Source organism: Manis javanica, chromosome 13 (assembly GCF_040802235.1).
Source record: "Manis javanica isolate MJ-LG chromosome 13, MJ_LKY, whole genome shotgun sequence".
In the NCBI taxonomy this organism is placed as follows: Eukaryota; Metazoa; Chordata; class Mammalia; order Pholidota; family Manidae; genus Manis; species Manis javanica.
The window spans coordinates 63,817,780-63,837,005 of record NC_133168.1 but is presented as its reverse complement, the minus strand read 5'-3'; the positions used below and the strand labels follow the sequence as shown (position 1 = coordinate 63,837,005).

General features: G+C 37.6%; 1 protein-coding gene across 4 annotated transcripts in view; it reads right to left on the bottom strand.

Moving 5' to 3' along the window:
• The window catches only part of ADGB (androglobin), a 192,788-nt gene that overhangs the window by 65,881 nt on the left and 107,681 nt on the right, over positions 1-19,226 (bottom strand). For all 4 annotated transcript variants that reach the window (XM_073219725.1, XM_073219724.1, XM_073219722.1 and 1 more), the window contains 9 exons: positions 18,148-18,331; positions 17,307-17,370; positions 13,691-13,793; positions 11,286-11,427; positions 9,809-9,923; positions 7,299-7,466; positions 4,023-4,158; positions 3,274-3,411; positions 1,533-1,626 (listed from right to left, as the gene is read on the bottom strand). In XM_073219725.1, the coding sequence (XP_073075826.1) occupies positions 1,533-1,626; positions 3,274-3,411; positions 4,023-4,158; positions 7,299-7,466; positions 9,809-9,923; positions 11,286-11,427; positions 13,691-13,793; positions 17,307-17,370; positions 18,148-18,331 (1,144 nt within the window). The remainder of the gene's footprint in view (positions 1-1,532; positions 1,627-3,273; positions 3,412-4,022; positions 4,159-7,298; positions 7,467-9,808; positions 9,924-11,285; positions 11,428-13,690; positions 13,794-17,306; positions 17,371-18,147; positions 18,332-19,226) is intronic.

The following is a 19,226-nucleotide window of genomic DNA, read 5'->3' as shown; positions in this document are numbered from 1 at the left end:
AGAGGACCAAATTTGTCCCTTTTTCCTATGAATGTGCTGACTTAAAATGACAAATTTTCTATTTAAACCACCATTGCATGTCCCAGAGTGCTAAGAGAGTTATAAGGTACCATCCTTTTAATTCCAATTTTGAGTTCTAATATTTTATCACATACTTTTTGGGTCTAATTTCAAAAGGGTGATTGGTTTGCAATTTCATTTATTTCACTGTCCTCACTGAGTTACTTTTCATCAAGGTTTTGAGGTGATAAATGTTTCCACTTTTTCAATTCTCTGGAAGATGTGTAAGATTAATTTTAATATTTCTTCTTAAATTTACTAGTTGATCTATTTGCATATTGCTAGAGAATACGGCACGCCTCCTTGTCCTGTTAGGGTTTCATCTAAATTATTACTTTAGCCATTTCTATAATAATCCTAGAATTTTAGGACTCTTTAAAACCTTTTACCCAACTTCTGCAGTTTGCATTGCACATGTCATGAATATACTGCTACACATAGCTATTAGTCTGATTGTCCTTTGCAGATAATATCTATTATTCCTCTGGTGCTTTGAATGGTTTTCTTTTGCCCTTTGGTTTTCAATAGTTTGACTATGATGAGTCTAGATGTGCTTTTCTTCACGTTCTACATGGCGTCTATAGGCAGAGTCTCTTGAAAATATGAGTGGATGCACATTATCAGTTTAAAGTTCTCAGCTATTATCTTTTTTACCCTTTTGGACTATAGTTACAGTATGAGGCTTTCTGAGCTTCTCCCACATGTCCATTATGTTCTTGCCTTGTTCTCTACTTGTTTCCTCATGCTTCAGTTAGGACACTTTCCTGCTGCCCTATCTCGCAATTTGCTAATGTCCTCTTCTGTCGAATCTGCTGTTAAATCCATTATAGATTTTTTATTTCAGTTACTGTAATTTTTATTTATGTAATTTCCATTTGACTGTGCTTTACTAAACTTTTCATCTGCTTTCTCTTTATTTTCTTGGTCATTTCCACAATAGTTAACTATAGAGATTTTGTCTGCTAACTCCAACACCATCAGAGGGTCTGCTTCTTTCATATATATATATATATATATATACACACTTCTTAATTTTGTTCAGATTATCCTATCTCTCAGACATGGTTGGAAAAATCTTTTCCTAAGGTTCAATCTACTTCTGATTAGCCCATTTCTGGAGTATTTCTCTCCATGGATTTCAATGGACAATTTTAATTGTTTTTACTGGAGTCCCCACCCCAAGTAGGTCCTAAACCCTAACTTCTGTCTCCTCAGCACCATAAGACTTCAAGGAACTCTGTTCTGCTTCTCAGAGTTCTTCTGCTTAGAAGTTTAAACAAGCACAATTAAGACCAAGAAAAAGTAGTAAGTACCCATAGAAACAATTCCAATAAAATATTGTGGAAGTTAAGAAGGAATGATATGCTTCTAATTGCAGTAATTAGAGACAACTCATGAAAATGATAGCATTTGAACAGGAAGTTGAAGGACACCAAGATACTAGAATAAGAAATACCATCGTACCACTTTACCTTAAGAGATAAATAGCATACTGTTCTTTATTCATTTCTAACAGAGCCCAAACTTTTTGAAGAGTATCTGCAACGTAGTCATTTTCCTTCGTGTCTAAAAATAATAACAATAAATGACAATATAAAAGCTGTAAGCTGACTGAAAGATTCTTGATTTTACAGATGAAGTTGAAATCACAAGGTCGCATCTGAAATCATAAGCTTTATTAGCAACAAAATCATGTTGAAAATATGAAGCTATAAATATGCTTTTTTCCTTTATCTTTAGTTTAAAAAATCATAAAATGTTCATTGATCTAATAGGATAATCACCAGAGTTAACATCATATTTTATATTACACCAAATATTTCTTACAAAAGCTTTTATGTCAGAAAAATATCCACCCAATTAAAAAAAATGATGCTCAATAGGATCCTACTAAAGTTTAAAGTATAATCCACAAATGGCTTAAGAGTAGGTGATTTAGCAAAAAAAAAAAAATTAAGTCCATACTAAAGCCTCATATTTAACATGTCAGAAACTGACTTCTTTTTTCTAAGCATCCTATTTTAATTTCTCCGTGGTACTTACCAGAATCTGAAATTGATATCTCAAAATATTTACTTGTCTATTGTAAGCCTACTGCTACTAGAATACAAGATTAATCATGACAGAAACTGTCAGTTTTCTGACTTTTGTAAGGTCAGAATCTAGAACAGTGTTGTGCACACAATTATTCCATAATGTGTCGAGAAAAAGAAATGCAAATACTATTAAAACATTATTAAATTGCTCAAGTTTTTGTCTTAAAAAATCATTATATGCATAAAATTTTTATAGCATATATGGACGAAAAATATATTTTACCATATGTTTAATTTGCTGAGTTTACTTTTTAAAAGAAAAAATATAAAAATCAGTCAACAGTAATAGTTTTCTATCAGAAAACTATGCAACATAGTTTTTAAAATTTGTTTTACATTTGTGTATATCTGTAGTTTTTATTGCTTAAACATTTTAATTATTTTCATGTTTCAAATAGAGATATTTTTACAACAAAATGTTTCAATATACTCAGAATTCTATTGGAGGTAAGGCTTTTCTTATGAAAAGATCAACAAAAATGGCAAAATGTAGATGATTGAAAACAATTTTTGACTGTGCAGTGCTTTATTTTAAGATGACAAAAAAGCTAAAATAAAACAGACCTTTCACAGAAAGTTTATTTCATATATATAATTATATTTGATTTAATAAATATAATAGTACACTTAAAATGTATTTTATGCCTTCTAAATGTATGTCACCATGGACATACATGACAGCCTCTTTTTCATTCAATTCATTCATTCATTCATTCATTCATTCATATCTTTGAAAGATGGTCTAGAAATACAAAAACATCTGACTTAGCTGAAGCTGTCTGCTTTAGCCTTCTGGTAGGCACTGGGGATATAGAGAGAAAGACTGGTTCCGTTTTTAAAGAACTCACAATAGATTCAGAAGACATAATCAATCATTCACTTATTCATTTATTCTTTAAGCAAATCTTTGTCCAGTTCATACTTTGTGCCAGACATTGTGCTAAATTCTGAAAACAAGAGCCGTGTAACATACATCTGACCTGAAGGGATTTCAATATAAAGTTAAAAATACTTAGCCAAGCCATAAAGCAGGGTAACTCTAGAATACTTTTCACTAACACACAAATACTCATTCTTACATATACAAGTTCATTTTATAAACACTGACAAATTATACCTGGTGCTCTGGCTCTCATAAGCAATCGGACATAAGACCCTCTCCACAGAGCTTGAATTTTAGTTGCTGCAGCTACTTCCAAGGGAGAATAATCTTTATCACTCACTGGCATGCTGTATTTAATGTCTATGCATTCCGCTGAGAAGAGAAAAATAAACTTTGGGCTGAAAGTTATATTTAATCCCTTCCCCAATCTTCAATGCCCTTCATTACTAAAGCCCTCTGACACATACAGGGCCACAACAACAGATTTGTCATTATATTTAACATTGTCTTCCATAGGTGGTCTTTTTTTTTTTTGGAAAGCAAACATTCTGGATAAAGGAAACACACTAAATGTCAGATCAGTGAATTACTATTGAGTCCTGTGGGAAAGTAGCAACAGGTTTTTCAACACTGAAAGAAAACGATATAATGGTGGGAATAGAGCATTGGGAGAAGAAGAGAGGAGGGTTACTTGGATTAGAGGATCTTTCCAAAACTCCCCAAAGTTTACTGTATAGATTAGCAGCTTTCAAATTTTTTAAGGTCAGGAACAAATAAAACAGGGAAATTCTAGGCTCTCCTTGGAAGTATGCGGTATAGGGGGCACAGGGCAGATCCCTGGAGCCCTTTGGGCTTCCCAGAGCACAGCTGAATTCTACAACTGTCAGGACAGACCTATTCTGTTCTACCTACTCCATAAAAATTTTATCTTATATAAGGCTAGGAATTCCTTTGTCAAATAAATACCTAAAATTAATCAGTACCTAAAGACGCCTCTTCCAAGGATGAATCAAGCAGGTCCAAGTCCAAAACCATAGCACGGAATGCAAATTTTAAGTTAGGAGTGGGTTTTGTTACTTGAACTTTTTTCATTAAACTCCATAAAGAAATATGGAAAACCTAAAAAAGATAAAATACACTAGTATACTTTTTAAACCAAGAAAATACTATTTCCTGGACAGAGAAGCTCCAGAAAACTTTAGATACCCTAAGATGTATATATAAATATATGTATATTTCTTGGTTATAAACACAATCTAAGAGAGGGCTCTTCAAAGTCTCACTCACCTAGTAAAAAACCAGAATTATCATTTGAATATTTCTAGTTCAATAAAATTTTAATCATTGCAACAGTGTTTTTTGTGTGCACTCAAATATAACATTACAATGGTTAGAAGTAGTATAAGACAAAAAATACTGTTCTTGTGCTGAAGTAAGTTCAATACCATATTTCATTGATTCTAAGATGCCATACATGATAAGACACATTATTTCATGTGCTACAAAAAAAGAAAACATGCTGCTTAGAGGTTTTTTCTTTTAATCACTTTCTTATTATCATCTGTGAGTATTTACTCCCATTAAAAAAGCTCTTTTAGATTAAAACATAGGTTTTTCATCATGTATCTCATTCAAATACACACAAAAAATAAGCTACATAAGTTAGCTAAATATTCTGTGAAGGTATTCATGCTCAAACTCCTATTGCTGCAAATCACTTTTTGAAAAAACTTAACATCTGTACTTGCCTATACAATTTTGTCCTTCATATTGTCAAAAGTTTTAAAGACGCACCATTGCCTAAAGAGTATCCTACTTTCATCCCTGGGGTTTTCTCAAGCCACTGACCCCCATTCATTAAGTGTAGCTGCTGGTTCATTCTTGATCTTTCCAAAGAGGACTGGCAGAAGGTTATTAGATCACAACAAAAACACATATTCCTTCTCCCAAGTTTTTATCCTGAAATGCGGAGGCATTCCATTTATACAGTTATGCCACTTAGAATAACAATCAGGCAGCACATATTTCTACTGGCTTGCTTTTAGCTATTTACACATCCATGGGGAATAACGTGATTGTTGGGTTACATAGGGCTTCTGGGGCACTATTTGAGATGACTTTAGGCCAGTCACACCTTTCCTTCTCTCTCTTTTCCAGAGCCCTGGGGAAGTCATTCTAGTATGAAGAAAAATCCCTCTCCTTTCATGTTTCTCTGAGAGGCTCTATAAGCCATTTAATTTGCTTCCCCTAAGGACTGGGCATTTGTCAAACAATATACATTTCTTTTGAAGCAGTGACATGAACTCTTATGAACAAATCTGTGTGTGTGCAGAGAATTCTGAAGGCCACCTGGTTAGCAACAATTGTAAGCAACACCAGCTGTAAGACACACTCTGATTTCATTGTGATGTTCAAGTGTGATAAGAAACAGGCATCTTAGAATTGGTGAAATATAGTGCCTTTCAAAGGCATATGACTATTGCATTTCCTGCTTAGTCCACATTTTCTGACAACTCCTCACCCTTCTCCACATGCATAGAAACAGGGACTTAATTCCACAATCTACCCCAGTTTGTACCTGCCCCATTTGCTGGCAGTAGTGGAAAAGCCTACTAGCAAGCATCTAACCCAAGCTGAACAAATCATTGTCACTTTAACCAATAATTTGAAATCAGGATCAATTTCCAGTGAAACTGGCCTTACATGGAAAAGGGATGTAAAATTTAGAAGCTATTTTTTTCCATGATGTGAATTTAGGAGTAGAGAAAACATATCTGTAAAGAGGAAAAAGAAAATGAAGTTCTAAGGGCTTTCTGTCACCTCTTTGAAGTTTTTCACTGGGTCATTCCTGACCTTATGTGTTACGAAGATGTCCCTGAATCCTAATACTAAATCAAGACGTCCAGCTCCTTGCTGTGGCTTGAATGTGTTTTCTGTGACGTACTAATACAACATACTGAGTATTTCAACATCTGAGATAGAAATAAGAAAAATTATGTTAATCATCCTACTCTGTTACAGTTGGAGTGTTCGGAGTCCTCCATCATGCTGACCTTGTACAGCACAGTACTCTGATCTATAAGTGATTTTTGATGACAACAGTGAATTAGGACTATGGGCAGAAGATGGGATTTTAGATAAGACATATGCCTGCTAGAGAGCTGGAATAAGCCTACAGAGAACAGTGGACTTACCACATCAGTGGAGATTTGGGGGTAGCCCTGCTGGGGCATCCCCTCTGAGGTTAAAAGATCAATGCTTTCCCCAGGGCTTGGGGTGCAGGAGGGACGAATGCTCAAAGCACATAAGATTTTTAGGGCAGTGAAACTACTCTCTATGAGACTACAGCAATGGATACATGCCATTATACATTTGTATAAACCCATAGAAGGTACAACATTAATAGTGGGCCATAATTGTAAGCTATGGAGTTGGGGTGATTATAATCTACCAATGTAAGGTGTTCAACTGTAACAAAAGTACTGCTCTGGTGGGGGAGGTTGGTGATGAGGGAGGCTGTGCGTGTGTGGAGATGGGGTCTGTGCTCAGTTTTCCTGTGAACCTGAAACTGCTATTAAAAAGTAAGTCTTTAATAAAAAATATTAACTGGTGCCATGTATTTTTATTTGCTAAATCCAGCAGTGGTACTCGCCAGGGGACATTTAACAATGTCTGAAGCATTTTTAGTTGTCACAACAGGATGCTTACTGGCACTAGGGCATGTAGGTGGGCCATGCTGCGATCCATCTACAGTGTGTGGCTCAGTCCCACAAAGATCAACTAGCCCAAAATGTCAGTGATGCCTAGGGGGTGCCACAAAGTCAGCTTCACTCCCACAAGGCTTTCTGTGAAGCCGGAATGCTACTCAGCCTGGGCAGAGGCCCAAGTTACAAGCATCAGGAAGTTAATGCCGTTGAGGGCACCCATTTATTGCTGCAGAAAGAGGTGGTGGTAAGTGTCACAACCTCCCTTCTCTGGTGGACATGCTGAGGGATGGCCTACACAGTTCCTCAGGATCCCCTGGGTGACTAGGTCCCAGTACCAACAGCAGTAATCATCACACCACTAGGGAATAGTCTTCTCTTTCTCATTTCATTCTTACCTCTCCCTCATGCCTTCCAGCTGAACTCACTTCCCAAATAAACTGTCTCCCTCCAAAATGTTTTCTCAGCTCTGATTATGAGAGTCACCTAACATAAGATACAGCATTTCACCTAGAAAATAGCCCTCTAGGAACATCATAAACTGGACATGCTTACTCTGAAGTGCTGTGCGGTCAGTTCTTTATCCTGCAGGGGTACAGGGTAGTGAGCTGTTTGCAGATCCTTCAGAGCCACAGGAAGTTTACCCTTGTCTTTGAAACTAGCAATCACATTGCCAACAGCTCTCAGAATTGTTAGAGACTGCTCTGTAAATCGGTAGCTTTCCTGTGGACACAAAGCACAGCAGCCAGCCTCACTTTCATTTATTTAAGTGCAATTAAGTATACAAAATTTAATTTCTGTTATTATGGTAAACCTCTGCTACAGGGCTAATGCAATAATTATTTATGAATTATTACATATAAAATTTAGCCACAAGAAAGAAGGAAATTCTGCCATTGGTGACATCATGGATGGGCCTTCAGGGCATTTCCTAAGTGAAATAAACCAGACAGAGAAAGACAAATACTGTATGGTATCACTACATGTGGAATCTAAAAAAAAAAAAATCAGATTATATGAAGAGAGAATAGAAGAGTGGTTGTGAGGTCTGGAGGGCTAGAGAAAATAGGGAAAGGTTGGCAAAAGCATACAAATTTCCAGCTATAAGAGGAATAAGGTCTGAGACTCTAAATGTAACACATGGCGACTATAGTTGACAGCACTGTACTATATAATTGATACTTGCTAAGAAATAGAACTTAACCATTCTCACCAAAAAAAAAAAAAAAAGAAAATATGTGAGGTGATGGTGTGTTAACTAAATGGCAGGAATCATTTCACAATGTGTACATGTATCAAATCACCAGATGTTCATTTTAAATATCTTATAATTTTGCCTATTAAACCTCAATAAAGCTGGGGGGAAAAGAAAATGGATGTCAAGTTTCAATAAATGCATAGTTTGAAACCAGAGAGAGAGAGACAGACAGACAGACAAAGCCGTGAGGAGTTAGCAGATCATCTTGACTGGTGCGCGGTGGGAGCGGAGAAGCTGCCTGGAGCTGCAGGTGCTGGGAGGCCGCGGGAAGAGGGTGAAGTCGCAGGAAAACCTTGTCGAGTCAATTTGGCCCCTTTCCTAGGGGGCACCATGGTGTCATCATCGCCCCGCGGGTATTTTGAGAAATGGCCTAGCAGGTATGCCTAAACGGGACAGACTTCTTGCTGATGAAAACAGATGAAACCGACTTGCCACATTAATGCATTTACTCCTCCATTACCTCGTCCCAAACCATCCAGAGCCTGGGGAAAACCCAGCACTTCTCAGTGGTGTTCCTCCCTGAGGGGAAACCATGACAGGAAAAGCTGTCTGGTCAAGTGCTGGGCGTCATCCTGCAGGGCTCTGAGAGGCTTGGGTCTCTCTGCTCTACGACCAGTCTATACCCCCATTTGTTTCTTCATTAGAACCAAAGAATAATGGGGCCTGGCCTTGGGTCCTAAACATTTTTACAAGATGGAGGCGTTGATAATCCCGGGCAAATATGAGTTCACAGAATGAAATAACTAAACATCTAGGAAGTTAAATCGCCTAAAGAAGGAAACAAACTGGATAATCCATACTACCTGAAACAGAATTGTTGAAAAAGAGAAGACAGAACAAGAATCTAAAATAATGAGGAGAAAAATAATGAGGGTCTAAGGGGAATCTACTTGCAAGGTGGGCTTGCTGCTTTACCTTCTTATCTAAGGAGCAGGAGGAGAGGACTGGTGAGAGACGGAGCGGCGAGAAGAGGCAGCCACGGGGAGTCCTGCACGGGCGCTGCCAGCATGCATGACTGGAGCAGAGCTGGGCCATGGAAGCATTAGCATGAGGGAGCCGAGCTTAAGCCATCTCGTTGGCACCCTGGCTTAGAGGCTTGCTGACTGGCTGAGAGGATTCTACCTCATTAACATGAGGCTGTGCCGCACGGAGAAAGGAGAGCAGAGAGCGTGAAGCTGAATTATGCAGTGGGCGGGCCCTTTGCAAATCTGGCCATTTGCATATCCTTTAGAGGACATCTAAAGCCACATAGGACCTCAGCGGAGGCGCTCGCCCCGTTTACCTCGTCTCTTCTTTCAGACCCTGTCAGAACAGAGGAGCAAGAGAAACTCAAAAGAAGCCAAGAGAAGAAAGAGGAGATGGAGAAGAACCTTCCAGGGATCCTCTGTCCCTGAATTCCAGCACACACCCTCCAAGTTCCTTAGGCCAAGGAAGGGGTGAAAGGAGAGTATGGTAGCAAAATGCTAAACTATAATAAAAAGGACTGTACTGGCCCTTCATGCCTCCCAAAGGACCAGTAGTACTGTGATAGGCCTGAAATAGTCACAGGTGCGAAACGGGACGCAACAGAGCACAGGTGAAGGCAGTTGTTGGAGAAAAACTAAGATTATCTCATTTGTGTCCCTACAGAGTTCAGACTGCTTATATGTGTCATATTTGGGGATTTCTTGCAGAATATTCTTAATAGTCTTGAAAAGGTAAAAAAAAAAAAAAAAAAGCTAGGCTGAATAAAAAATGAGGATATGATTTAGTTCAAAATCTTTGAAAATAAAGCACACAGAAAAATCACAGTTGCTTAAATATTTACCGGCTCAAAGTTGGAAAGCACGACATCTTCATCCCCAATGACAAACGTCACCGTGCTGCAGATGTGCAGGGAATGTCCTACCGGGGCATACACAGAGAAGAGAAGCATGTGTCTCCTAAAGAAAACGGCGATACGTGAGGCCCAAGGGCTCCTGCCTTGCAGTCCCTGCTGCTGTTAGTTACTTGATGACAGTTTCTGCTCAGAAGAAGTCAAATGTTAATGATAGCTGAATTGTTTAACACAGGTGGGATAAAGACCTTTGAATTTTCATTCTCTGAGAACTCCCAGGGATCATGGAATTTATATTTCAGACACAAACAGTTACAGTAAGATGAACTTGAACGTGCTGAAGGTCTCTCCCATATCCTGCAGCCATACTGCCAAAGGCTCGTCTTGATCCTTCCCTAACAATAATTCAGGGTGGTATAGGGCTTGGTAGTTATCATAACCATTTTCTCACAAATGCATCATTTCAGGTATGTTAAACCATGTCTCTCCTACCAGGTTTTGGTATCACTGAGAGCAGGGATATTCATTTCCCCTCAGTTACTGAATGCTTAGAGCATGTTCAAAACATATGTGCTGATAGGTTAGGTCCTGTAGGGGGAAACATAGATATACAATTCTTTGTTAATTCACTGTCCTTGGTTGTCTTAATGGATGTGCGTGCAGACAGAGTAATGATTTCTGGGAGAATCTCTCCATGCCTGAGTTTTTAGGGTGGATGTGAAAAAATATTGAAGTTCAAAAAAAAATTTTTTTTCTAGGTATCTTGGATGTTTGCCATGCATTATTTTAGCTTTTGATTCTGTTGCTTACGCTTTGCTTTCTGTACAAGAGCCAAAGCTTTGCACTGATCACATAGAATTAGCATGATGGATCTCAGGAAATCCAGTAAAAACATTTATTTCATCTGAAATATGAGGTAATGTTTTGAATTTTACTTATCAAAATCAAGAGAACTTTTGACTATACATACTTTCTTTAAAATGGAAAATGTGCTGTTTTTAACCAACTTTATCTTAATTAAAAATAAAACTAGAGATAAAAAAAAAACTAAGGACAAGTAAACCTACAGACTGGGAGGGGAAAATGCAGTTTTTCTCAGACTTTTTTTAAATAAAATTGTGGTTCTTGCTAAGGACTATAATAAGATTTATAAGGAAATAAAAAGGATTCTTTAATAAGTTAATTTTAGGAAATGCTGGGTTAAGAAGTTTAAACCATATTCTTTACTAAGAAATTGCCAGACTCAGACAATTATGAATGTTCTAGAAGGGGATTCAGTATACAGCCTTTCTTCAATTTATTTGTTCATGGAATTATTTCTCTTAAGAACCATAATGAAAGACCTGTCCCTTAAGAAATCACTTTAGGAGACAATATCCTAGATTCCATATTATTTAATTATCTAGTAATAAATAGCTAGGAAGTCTTTAAAAATACTTAGTATGGGAAAAATGAAATCACTCCATACCCAATGGGCAGGCGAAGCATTATAGCCTTGGTAGCGTATGTGTGAATCTTCAGAACGAGATCACGTGGCTTCAGAGATTTCCAAGAAAATGTTTCCGCTGTAAGTAGTCCAGGCCCTACTGGGGGGCTGTCTTTTGTTAAAGCTAGGAAAAGTAAAAAATATTAAGATTTGATAGTGAGAATATGGCTGGCCTTCACTTTAAAACATTAATAAAAGTAGTAATAATAATCAGGCATTAGATATTTTCTAAAAATGTTCATAAATACACTAGAAATTACTCTGGATAAATACTCATCAGAAATAATATTCAAGTGGAATCTACACCTTCCTCTCTGTCCTATTTTTCTCCTTCATATTCATCCCCTTAGGTGAAGAAACCAGAAGTGGGAAAGTTAGAAAAAGTAGGACACAGGGATTCCTCATCACTTTTATTATGTAAGGCAGTAATTACAATATCCCTCAAAAGGAAGTTTAGAAGAGGCTAAACATCACACATGTGGGAAAGTAAGAGATTTTCCTAAGACAGTGGCAAAACAAGGTCAAAATATCCCACAAGTTTTTACTTTTGATTCTTAATTTTGACAATGTGCAAAAATAGCAAATAATTAACAAAAAATTTAATCTTAATTTTGAACATTTCTCTTAAAATGAATAAAGAATATCCACTGTTCTTCATCAGTCGGTGAGGGTAAAATACTTTTTTAAATTATAAAAAACTTATTGAGATAAATTTTACGTAAAAGATTGTGCTAGTTTTAAATGTACAACATAATGATTTGATATATATATATATGTATACTCTGAAATGACTTGCACAATAAGTTAACATCCATCACTACATATAGTTAAACATTTTTTTCTTGTAATGATTTTCTTTAAGATTTATCCTCTTAGCCACTTTGAAATATACAATACAGTATTGATAACTATGGTCACCATGCTGTACATTACATCCACAGGACTTACCTTTTTACCCTATTTCCAGATAATATTCAAGCTGAGGATGTAAGTCCATAACAAGACTTGAAACACATCTACACACACATAATTTAAATACTCTAGGACATGGTATGGCTTAGGAGCTATTCGTTAGCTAGACATACTATGCTTATACCACTTAAGTTCAAAAAGTTTATTCAACAGATATTTATTACCCACCTGCTGTACACTAGATACCATTCAAAACATTGGATATGGCTTGGAGGAAAACCATGGTTTCTGCCCTCAAGATTGGCGAGACATTCAGTATTAAGCATTCAGCCAATACTGAATGTCTACAGTGCCAGGTACTGTTAATTTGAGTTAGAGATAAATGTTTTAACAAAACAGTCCAAGGAATTAAAGAATGATGTTTTGTGCATATGGGCATATGTGTGCAAGGGGCTGGCCTTAGAGAGACATAGAGGGAAGGCTGACTGGAGCTTGGGAGAGTTCATCATGAGAAGATGAGACACGTCATTTCTGATGACTCCTTTCTCACCAGTGAAAGCAGCAGTGAGGTCATCAGCTAAAAATGAGGCTGAGAGGGGGTGTTGGAGATTTGCAAAGACAGAGAGACCTGAAGGTTTGAGACTGTCATCCATGAGCTGAGGGCTGCAGAAAGAATGAACTGGGGAGATGTGGGCAGTGCTTGGGGGCTTTCCTGAGGCCTGTGGTCCTCAATCCAAAGCAGGACTCACTGGTGTTTTGTTTTAATCCAGTCAGATGCAGCTGCTCTGAAGCAACTACAGGTCAGGTGCAGAGTTCAGTTGTCAAGTTCAACAATATTGGGATTCCGCAAGGAATATGAGATGAGAAGTATATGTGAGGATACAATTTCAATGGTGGCCCATGGAAACTATGCTGGGAATAAAAGAAATAAGGATGTAAGGAGAATGATGGACAGAGAAAATGTGGTGGGGTCGATGGATGGTAGTCCCAGTGAAGTCGAAGAATTAAGGAGCGGGATTCCAGGAGTGACTTGGAGAGTCAGAGGGTGTGGCCAGCGAGCCTGAAATTGAGACGATGGAGATGACGCAGCTATTGGCACAATAAGTCCTAACGTGGAACTGCGACAGCAGGGGGCCAACGTGGGATGCAGGAGAAGAGCTTTGGAATTGTCAAATCAAAGAAAGAGTTCATGTTTCTCAATAGATTTTGAAGGAATGGAGAATGCTGACACGGATGGTGGAAGGAAAACAGAGTGGCAAGGTGTGCCAAAGAGGAGAGCAGGTGACTGCCACGAACGAGGTGCAGGCGGCAGGGGTGGGCACAGTCCTCGCTGTCTGAGCAGCAGGCTCATCACAGGAGGCTGTTTAAGTGTGGCTTTCTTACAGAGCCTGGAGAGGGAGTAAGTTCCTTCATCCAGAGCCTAAAAATCTTATTATTGTATTTTCCCTGGCCTGAATTTTCCCATGCCTGCTTACCTCCGGATTCTCCCCAGCATACCAATGCAGAATAGCAAACCAGAAGTTCGATAGGTTTTAGACTGTCCACAAATAGAGAGTAGGACACACGTTCATCTGAGAACTACAACAAATCAGACCAATCATTGAACTTAATATTAGTGTATTAACAGTATATTTCCCACTTCTGATAATAACACAATATTCAACATTTGCAGAGTACTTACTGTGTTCTAGACATCACAGTAAGTACATTACAGGTTTAATAATATGAAGAGACAATGACACTGAGTACGTGCTGGCAGCAGTCCACGGAAGCTGTGTCTACAGCGCCTGTGTGAGCCTGGCCACAGTTCCAGAGTCAAAGCTCTTCTTCACGAGGAAAGGAAGGCTGTGTTTCAGAAATGTCGAATCAAGGAGACTGGGCCAGGGCTGAGCAGTGCTCGGGGAATGGGTTCCTGATAAGCAGACAGGCCACAGAGTAACTTTGGCAGAGAATAGAAATGTGTAATGGGGGTATATGAACGTATTTTACAGGGTGATATGAAATACAAACCCTCTCTTACTTCTTTCTACAAGATTTTCAGAAATACACCTATTGCTCACTAGGGCGCCAGACTCAATTTTTCTTTTGGAGATGCAAGAAAGTACTGAGTAAAAACAGAATTTCCCTTAAAGGACAGCTGCATAATGGTTACATGCACATGATCTCAATCTGTTGCTGTATGGGTGCTATTATTATCCATAATTATGCATGAAGAAATGGAAGCACAGAGAGGGTAAGTAATTTGCCAAGAGTGACAGAGTTTGCAAGTAGCAAAGCTGAGATTCAAAAGAAGGTTTATCTATCTCCATGATTCTAAGGCTGGTCTTGACTATTGTGCTATCATTGCCTCTCAAATTCTCAGTGCTTCAAACATAATTTTGACTGATGGTATAGGAAAATATGTTAATTTAATTGTCATTATACTTTAAAAGCTTTCATATTATTTTATAATATTTAAATAACCAGTTAACATATAAAAGAAAAATCTTCAGTAATACTGTGAAAAAGGAAACCTTGTTACTTAATCAAGTGTGTCATTCTTGATACAATATAACCATGTTTAAATGATTGTTTCCCTCAATATTTTCCACTAGTTAGCATTTGACAATTTGTTTCCTTTCAGCTGCAACATGTTCATAATAGAGGCAGTTGTTTCAAATATTCATTATCTAACATCATGAAAGACCCCTGAATTTGCCAGTCTGCATGCCGGAAGAGTTTGTTCACAGAGTTAGCTTATTGGCTGTCATTTTTAAGAGTCAGAATTTGTGTGCAGGGTGGCCCTGGAGGGCACATGGAGGGACTCTGCCCTGGTGCCAGCACAAGGCACCTTTGAGAGCCCCCACCTTAACCCCAGACTGAGCACCAGTCTAGGAATGTGCAGGAAAGCACTGCTCACAACTAGAGGACGTGGAGGGAGAGGCCTCAGGCTCTGTGCCCCCAGCTGAGCAAGCAAACCCTGAGGCCCCTGAATCAGGAATGCCTGACCTCAGACCACAACCAATCCTGCCTTTCAGGCCACACCAATGGCTAAGTCTGGGTTCCAACACCCTCCAAGGAAAAGCTATTATTTTCTCACATCACTGGTGCAAATAAATAAATAAATAAAAATAATAATGTCAGGAGAATGAAGGGACTCATAGAAGGCTAATAACAATATTTTATTTTGCTAAGCTGGTTTGTAAAAATAGGATCTGAATAAAGAACAGTTTTCCATTTTTCTACACACATACACATGAATAGTGATCATAACAAAAACTCATATGCAAACTGCCTTAAATAATAAGTGACAACCAACATTTGTTAAACTTACTAATAACAATATGTTTCTCATAGAGTTGGAAAACACATCTCTCATTTATTTCCCAACTCTAAGACATAGGTCTCATTACTGCTATTTTATAGAAAAGAAAACTGAGGTAAAGAGAACTTAAATGACTGGCTCAGTGTCCCATTCCAAGTGGAACCTGGATTCAAAACCAGGCAGTGTGGCTTCAGAGCCACTAATCCACTTCTCTAAAGGCAGAACTGCTTAGAAAGGCAGAGGCTCCAAGTCAGACAAACCCAGTTCCCATGATGCTTGTGCCACTCACTAGTTTGGTGATCTTGGGCAATTGAATCAAACTTGATCTGCCTTAGTGTCCTCACTGAAAAATGATGGCGGCACTGGTCCTCTCATAAAGTTTGTCAAGAGGAGTTAATGCAATAAAGCCTAGCTCAGGGTTGGTAACAGAGTGAGCACCTATAAATGACTGTCATTAATTGCCAGTATTGGGAACATGGAAATATGCCTGTTGACTATAAACTCTCTGATATTCTCATGCCATACTCTGGGTTCAACTGTTCCCAATGAACAGTTTTTTTTACCTTCAGACAGGTGAAGCATCCCTCTGGGTGTTTTTATAGATAGACTCCAGGACTAAGTGGGCCATTTCTCCTCCCCACCACCACCCCAGTTACTACAGGCCTGATTCTTAATTTCAGAGCAGGTAACCAACTCCAGAGCGCCTCTTGAGAAAAGCACAGAAGGTTTTCTCTGCCTGTGTTTTCATTTAGTACAAGCTCAAAGGGAAAAGGCATCTCTGAGACACGTACTTCTCCCCAGCAGCGTACTGCTCATGGAGATGGGAGAGTATCATGCAAGTTTCAGTGCAGTTTTGTTTCCCAGAACTAAATGGCTTCATAGTTTTCCCCCAAATTTCACTCAAGGCAAGATTTGTTACTGAATTCATTCACCATTTTTTCTTTTATTGAGTTCCTACCTCATGCCAGGACCAGTATTGCAATAGCAAACCAAAGGACAGAATCTTTAAGATGCTGACATGGAGAGGGTGGGTAGGTGGAGGGGCACAGAGAAGTAATCAGGCAGTTAGGACAGAGGAAGAATAGGTCATATAAAGTGCATGGAGTCAGGGTACTTGACCCAGACTCTGTGGCCAGGGAAGGAGGTTTCACAGGGTCAAGGACATCCATGCTGTTCTGAAGGACTTCTAGGCATTAGACAGATAAAGGCAGTAATGATAGAGGGGAATGAACTTTTGGCAGAGGGAAGAACATGGGCAAAAGTAACAAAAATGGTCATGAAGATGTGTTTATGTTTTAGGGATTGCATGCAAATCAATAAACACTAACTGAAATCAAATATTGTGAATTCATTCGTGCTTCCCCTTCATTTACGCATAAATCAAACAATTTTCTTAATGTGAATTTTCACTTAATAATGAAGCTCAGGATTGAACCACTATAGCATAATCAAATGGACCACTCTTGGGGATATAAGGCAGCAGAATTTTGTTTATTGTTTGGATCAGAGATTAGAAAAAACCCTAATAATTATTTTTTTACATATAATAATGTTACAAGCATAGAAATGCTTGATAAATTTGAAGGTGTTTTTCACTAGCATGATTAAACATTTAAGTGTAAGAAGTGAAAAAGAAAAGATCATTTTTTTTTACATTTTAAAAATTTTTTTACATATAATAATGTTACAAGCATAGAAATGCTTGATAAATTTGAAGGTGTTTTTCACTAGCATGATTAAACATTGAAGTGTAAGAAGTGAAAAAGAAAAGATCATAATATATTTACCTTGAATTCTGTTTTTTGAAAGTTAAGGCAATATGAACTTGGCTTGTGGAAAATATATATATTCCTGAAAAACATTATTTATAACACATTATCATTATATGCAACAGACTAATATTACATGTTAAGTTTTACATGTTTAGACTCAAATAGTTAACAGGCAGAACAAGGTAAAGACAGATGAAAGGTAAAAAATAATTAGAGAGAGGGAAAGTGATTGCCAGGGGCTGGGAGGTGGGGAAAGAGGGAGAGTTTGGTAAAAGGGTACAAACTTTCAGTTGCACGAGGAACAAGGATTGATGATCTAATGTATAACAAGATGAGTATAGTCGACAACACTGAAATAATTGAAATTTGCTAAGACAGTAGAATTTAAATATTTTCATATTCTCACCAAAAAAAAAGGTAGGTATGTGTGGTGATGATGTGTTAACTCAATGGGAGAATCTTTCACAATGTATACAGATATTAACTCATCACCATGCATGCTTCAAATACTTTACAATTCCACTTGTCAATTAAACCTCAGTAAAGCTGGGGAAAAATAATGACAACTGTACTGAATTAGTTTTCCTAAAGGGACAAAAATGATCTATCTCAGTGACTAAACTATCTTCATCTCAGTCAACAAATTAGTCTTTGAGGATAAGCTGAAGTTGACCTAAAATTCGTTTGGTTATTAATGTTCTATATGGACAGTCATCTCACCCATTTTCCTTCTAACATTTTTGATTTATATTATATCAACACTGGACTAATATTGGCTTCACTCTTTTAAATAATAGCTAAAAATGAATAACTTCTATATCCACTATACTCAAGGCACACAAAAAATTATACTTACTGAAAGCATACACAAAAATCGTCAAAATCTAACCACATTTCCTTAGAAATAGCAGTATTTATTGCTGTAAGTTCCTCCTGTGATTTTTCCTGTGGGGCTGTTGTCTGGCTGAGCAAATCTCTCTCCAAATTAAATCCCTCAGCTCGATGGGCTACTTCATTCAATCCAAGGTCTGTTGGTTCATCTGTGTATAGCAGAAGGTAAACATGTCACACCTATGTTGTTAAATATTAACTTGTTAAAAATTAAGTTATTAAGATATGGAAAAATACAGAGGGGAGTTCATATATCAAAGTCTATTTTGAAAAAAACATTTACTGAGATAATCATTTACATGCAGATCTCAATTTTGTGGCAGTTCATATAGACACATTTTCACATACTTAGGAGAATTGTAACTTAGATGCATATGCATAGTAGTGTTCAGATATTTTGAAATAATTTTCATAAATATGTGTACATATTCTTCAGAGATTACAAAGTTATAACAGAAATTAGCTGGTTTATGTACTTAAAGTCTGCTATAGACAGGCATATTCATGTGAGGGGATGGCTCAGACAACTAAAGAAAAAGGATGAACGAGAGATCTATTGTAATAAATATATTTCAGTAAGCCACTTAATTGTTCCTGAAAGTCAGTGATTCTACAATCTTACTTTCTGTTAAGTAACACTATATTGTTACTATAGACTTTGTGAACCAAAACTTTATATATGTACATATCACAGAACACTTGTTTTGGATTTGAGGATTGGCCAAATCTTCATTTAAGACCTGATGGATTTGCAATGATTTCAGTGCTTTGATCACAGCATGCATACATCAAAACACATGAGCTTTACTTGTGGCCCTTTAATCAGATTGTCTTTTATTTTGACTGTAAGCTTGAATTTAGCAAGTGAGATTATCTGATTTTTTTAACCAAGAGCAGATTAGACTCAACACATCAGAGAAGTTACTGGAGAAAGATTACTGAGAGCCAGGGGAAGGGAGAGCTAACTGCTGCCGAGAAGCAGAGCTCCCTTTGTGCTTTGATGTCTGTGAAAAAAAAAGTCATGAGAATAATTACAACCCTTTA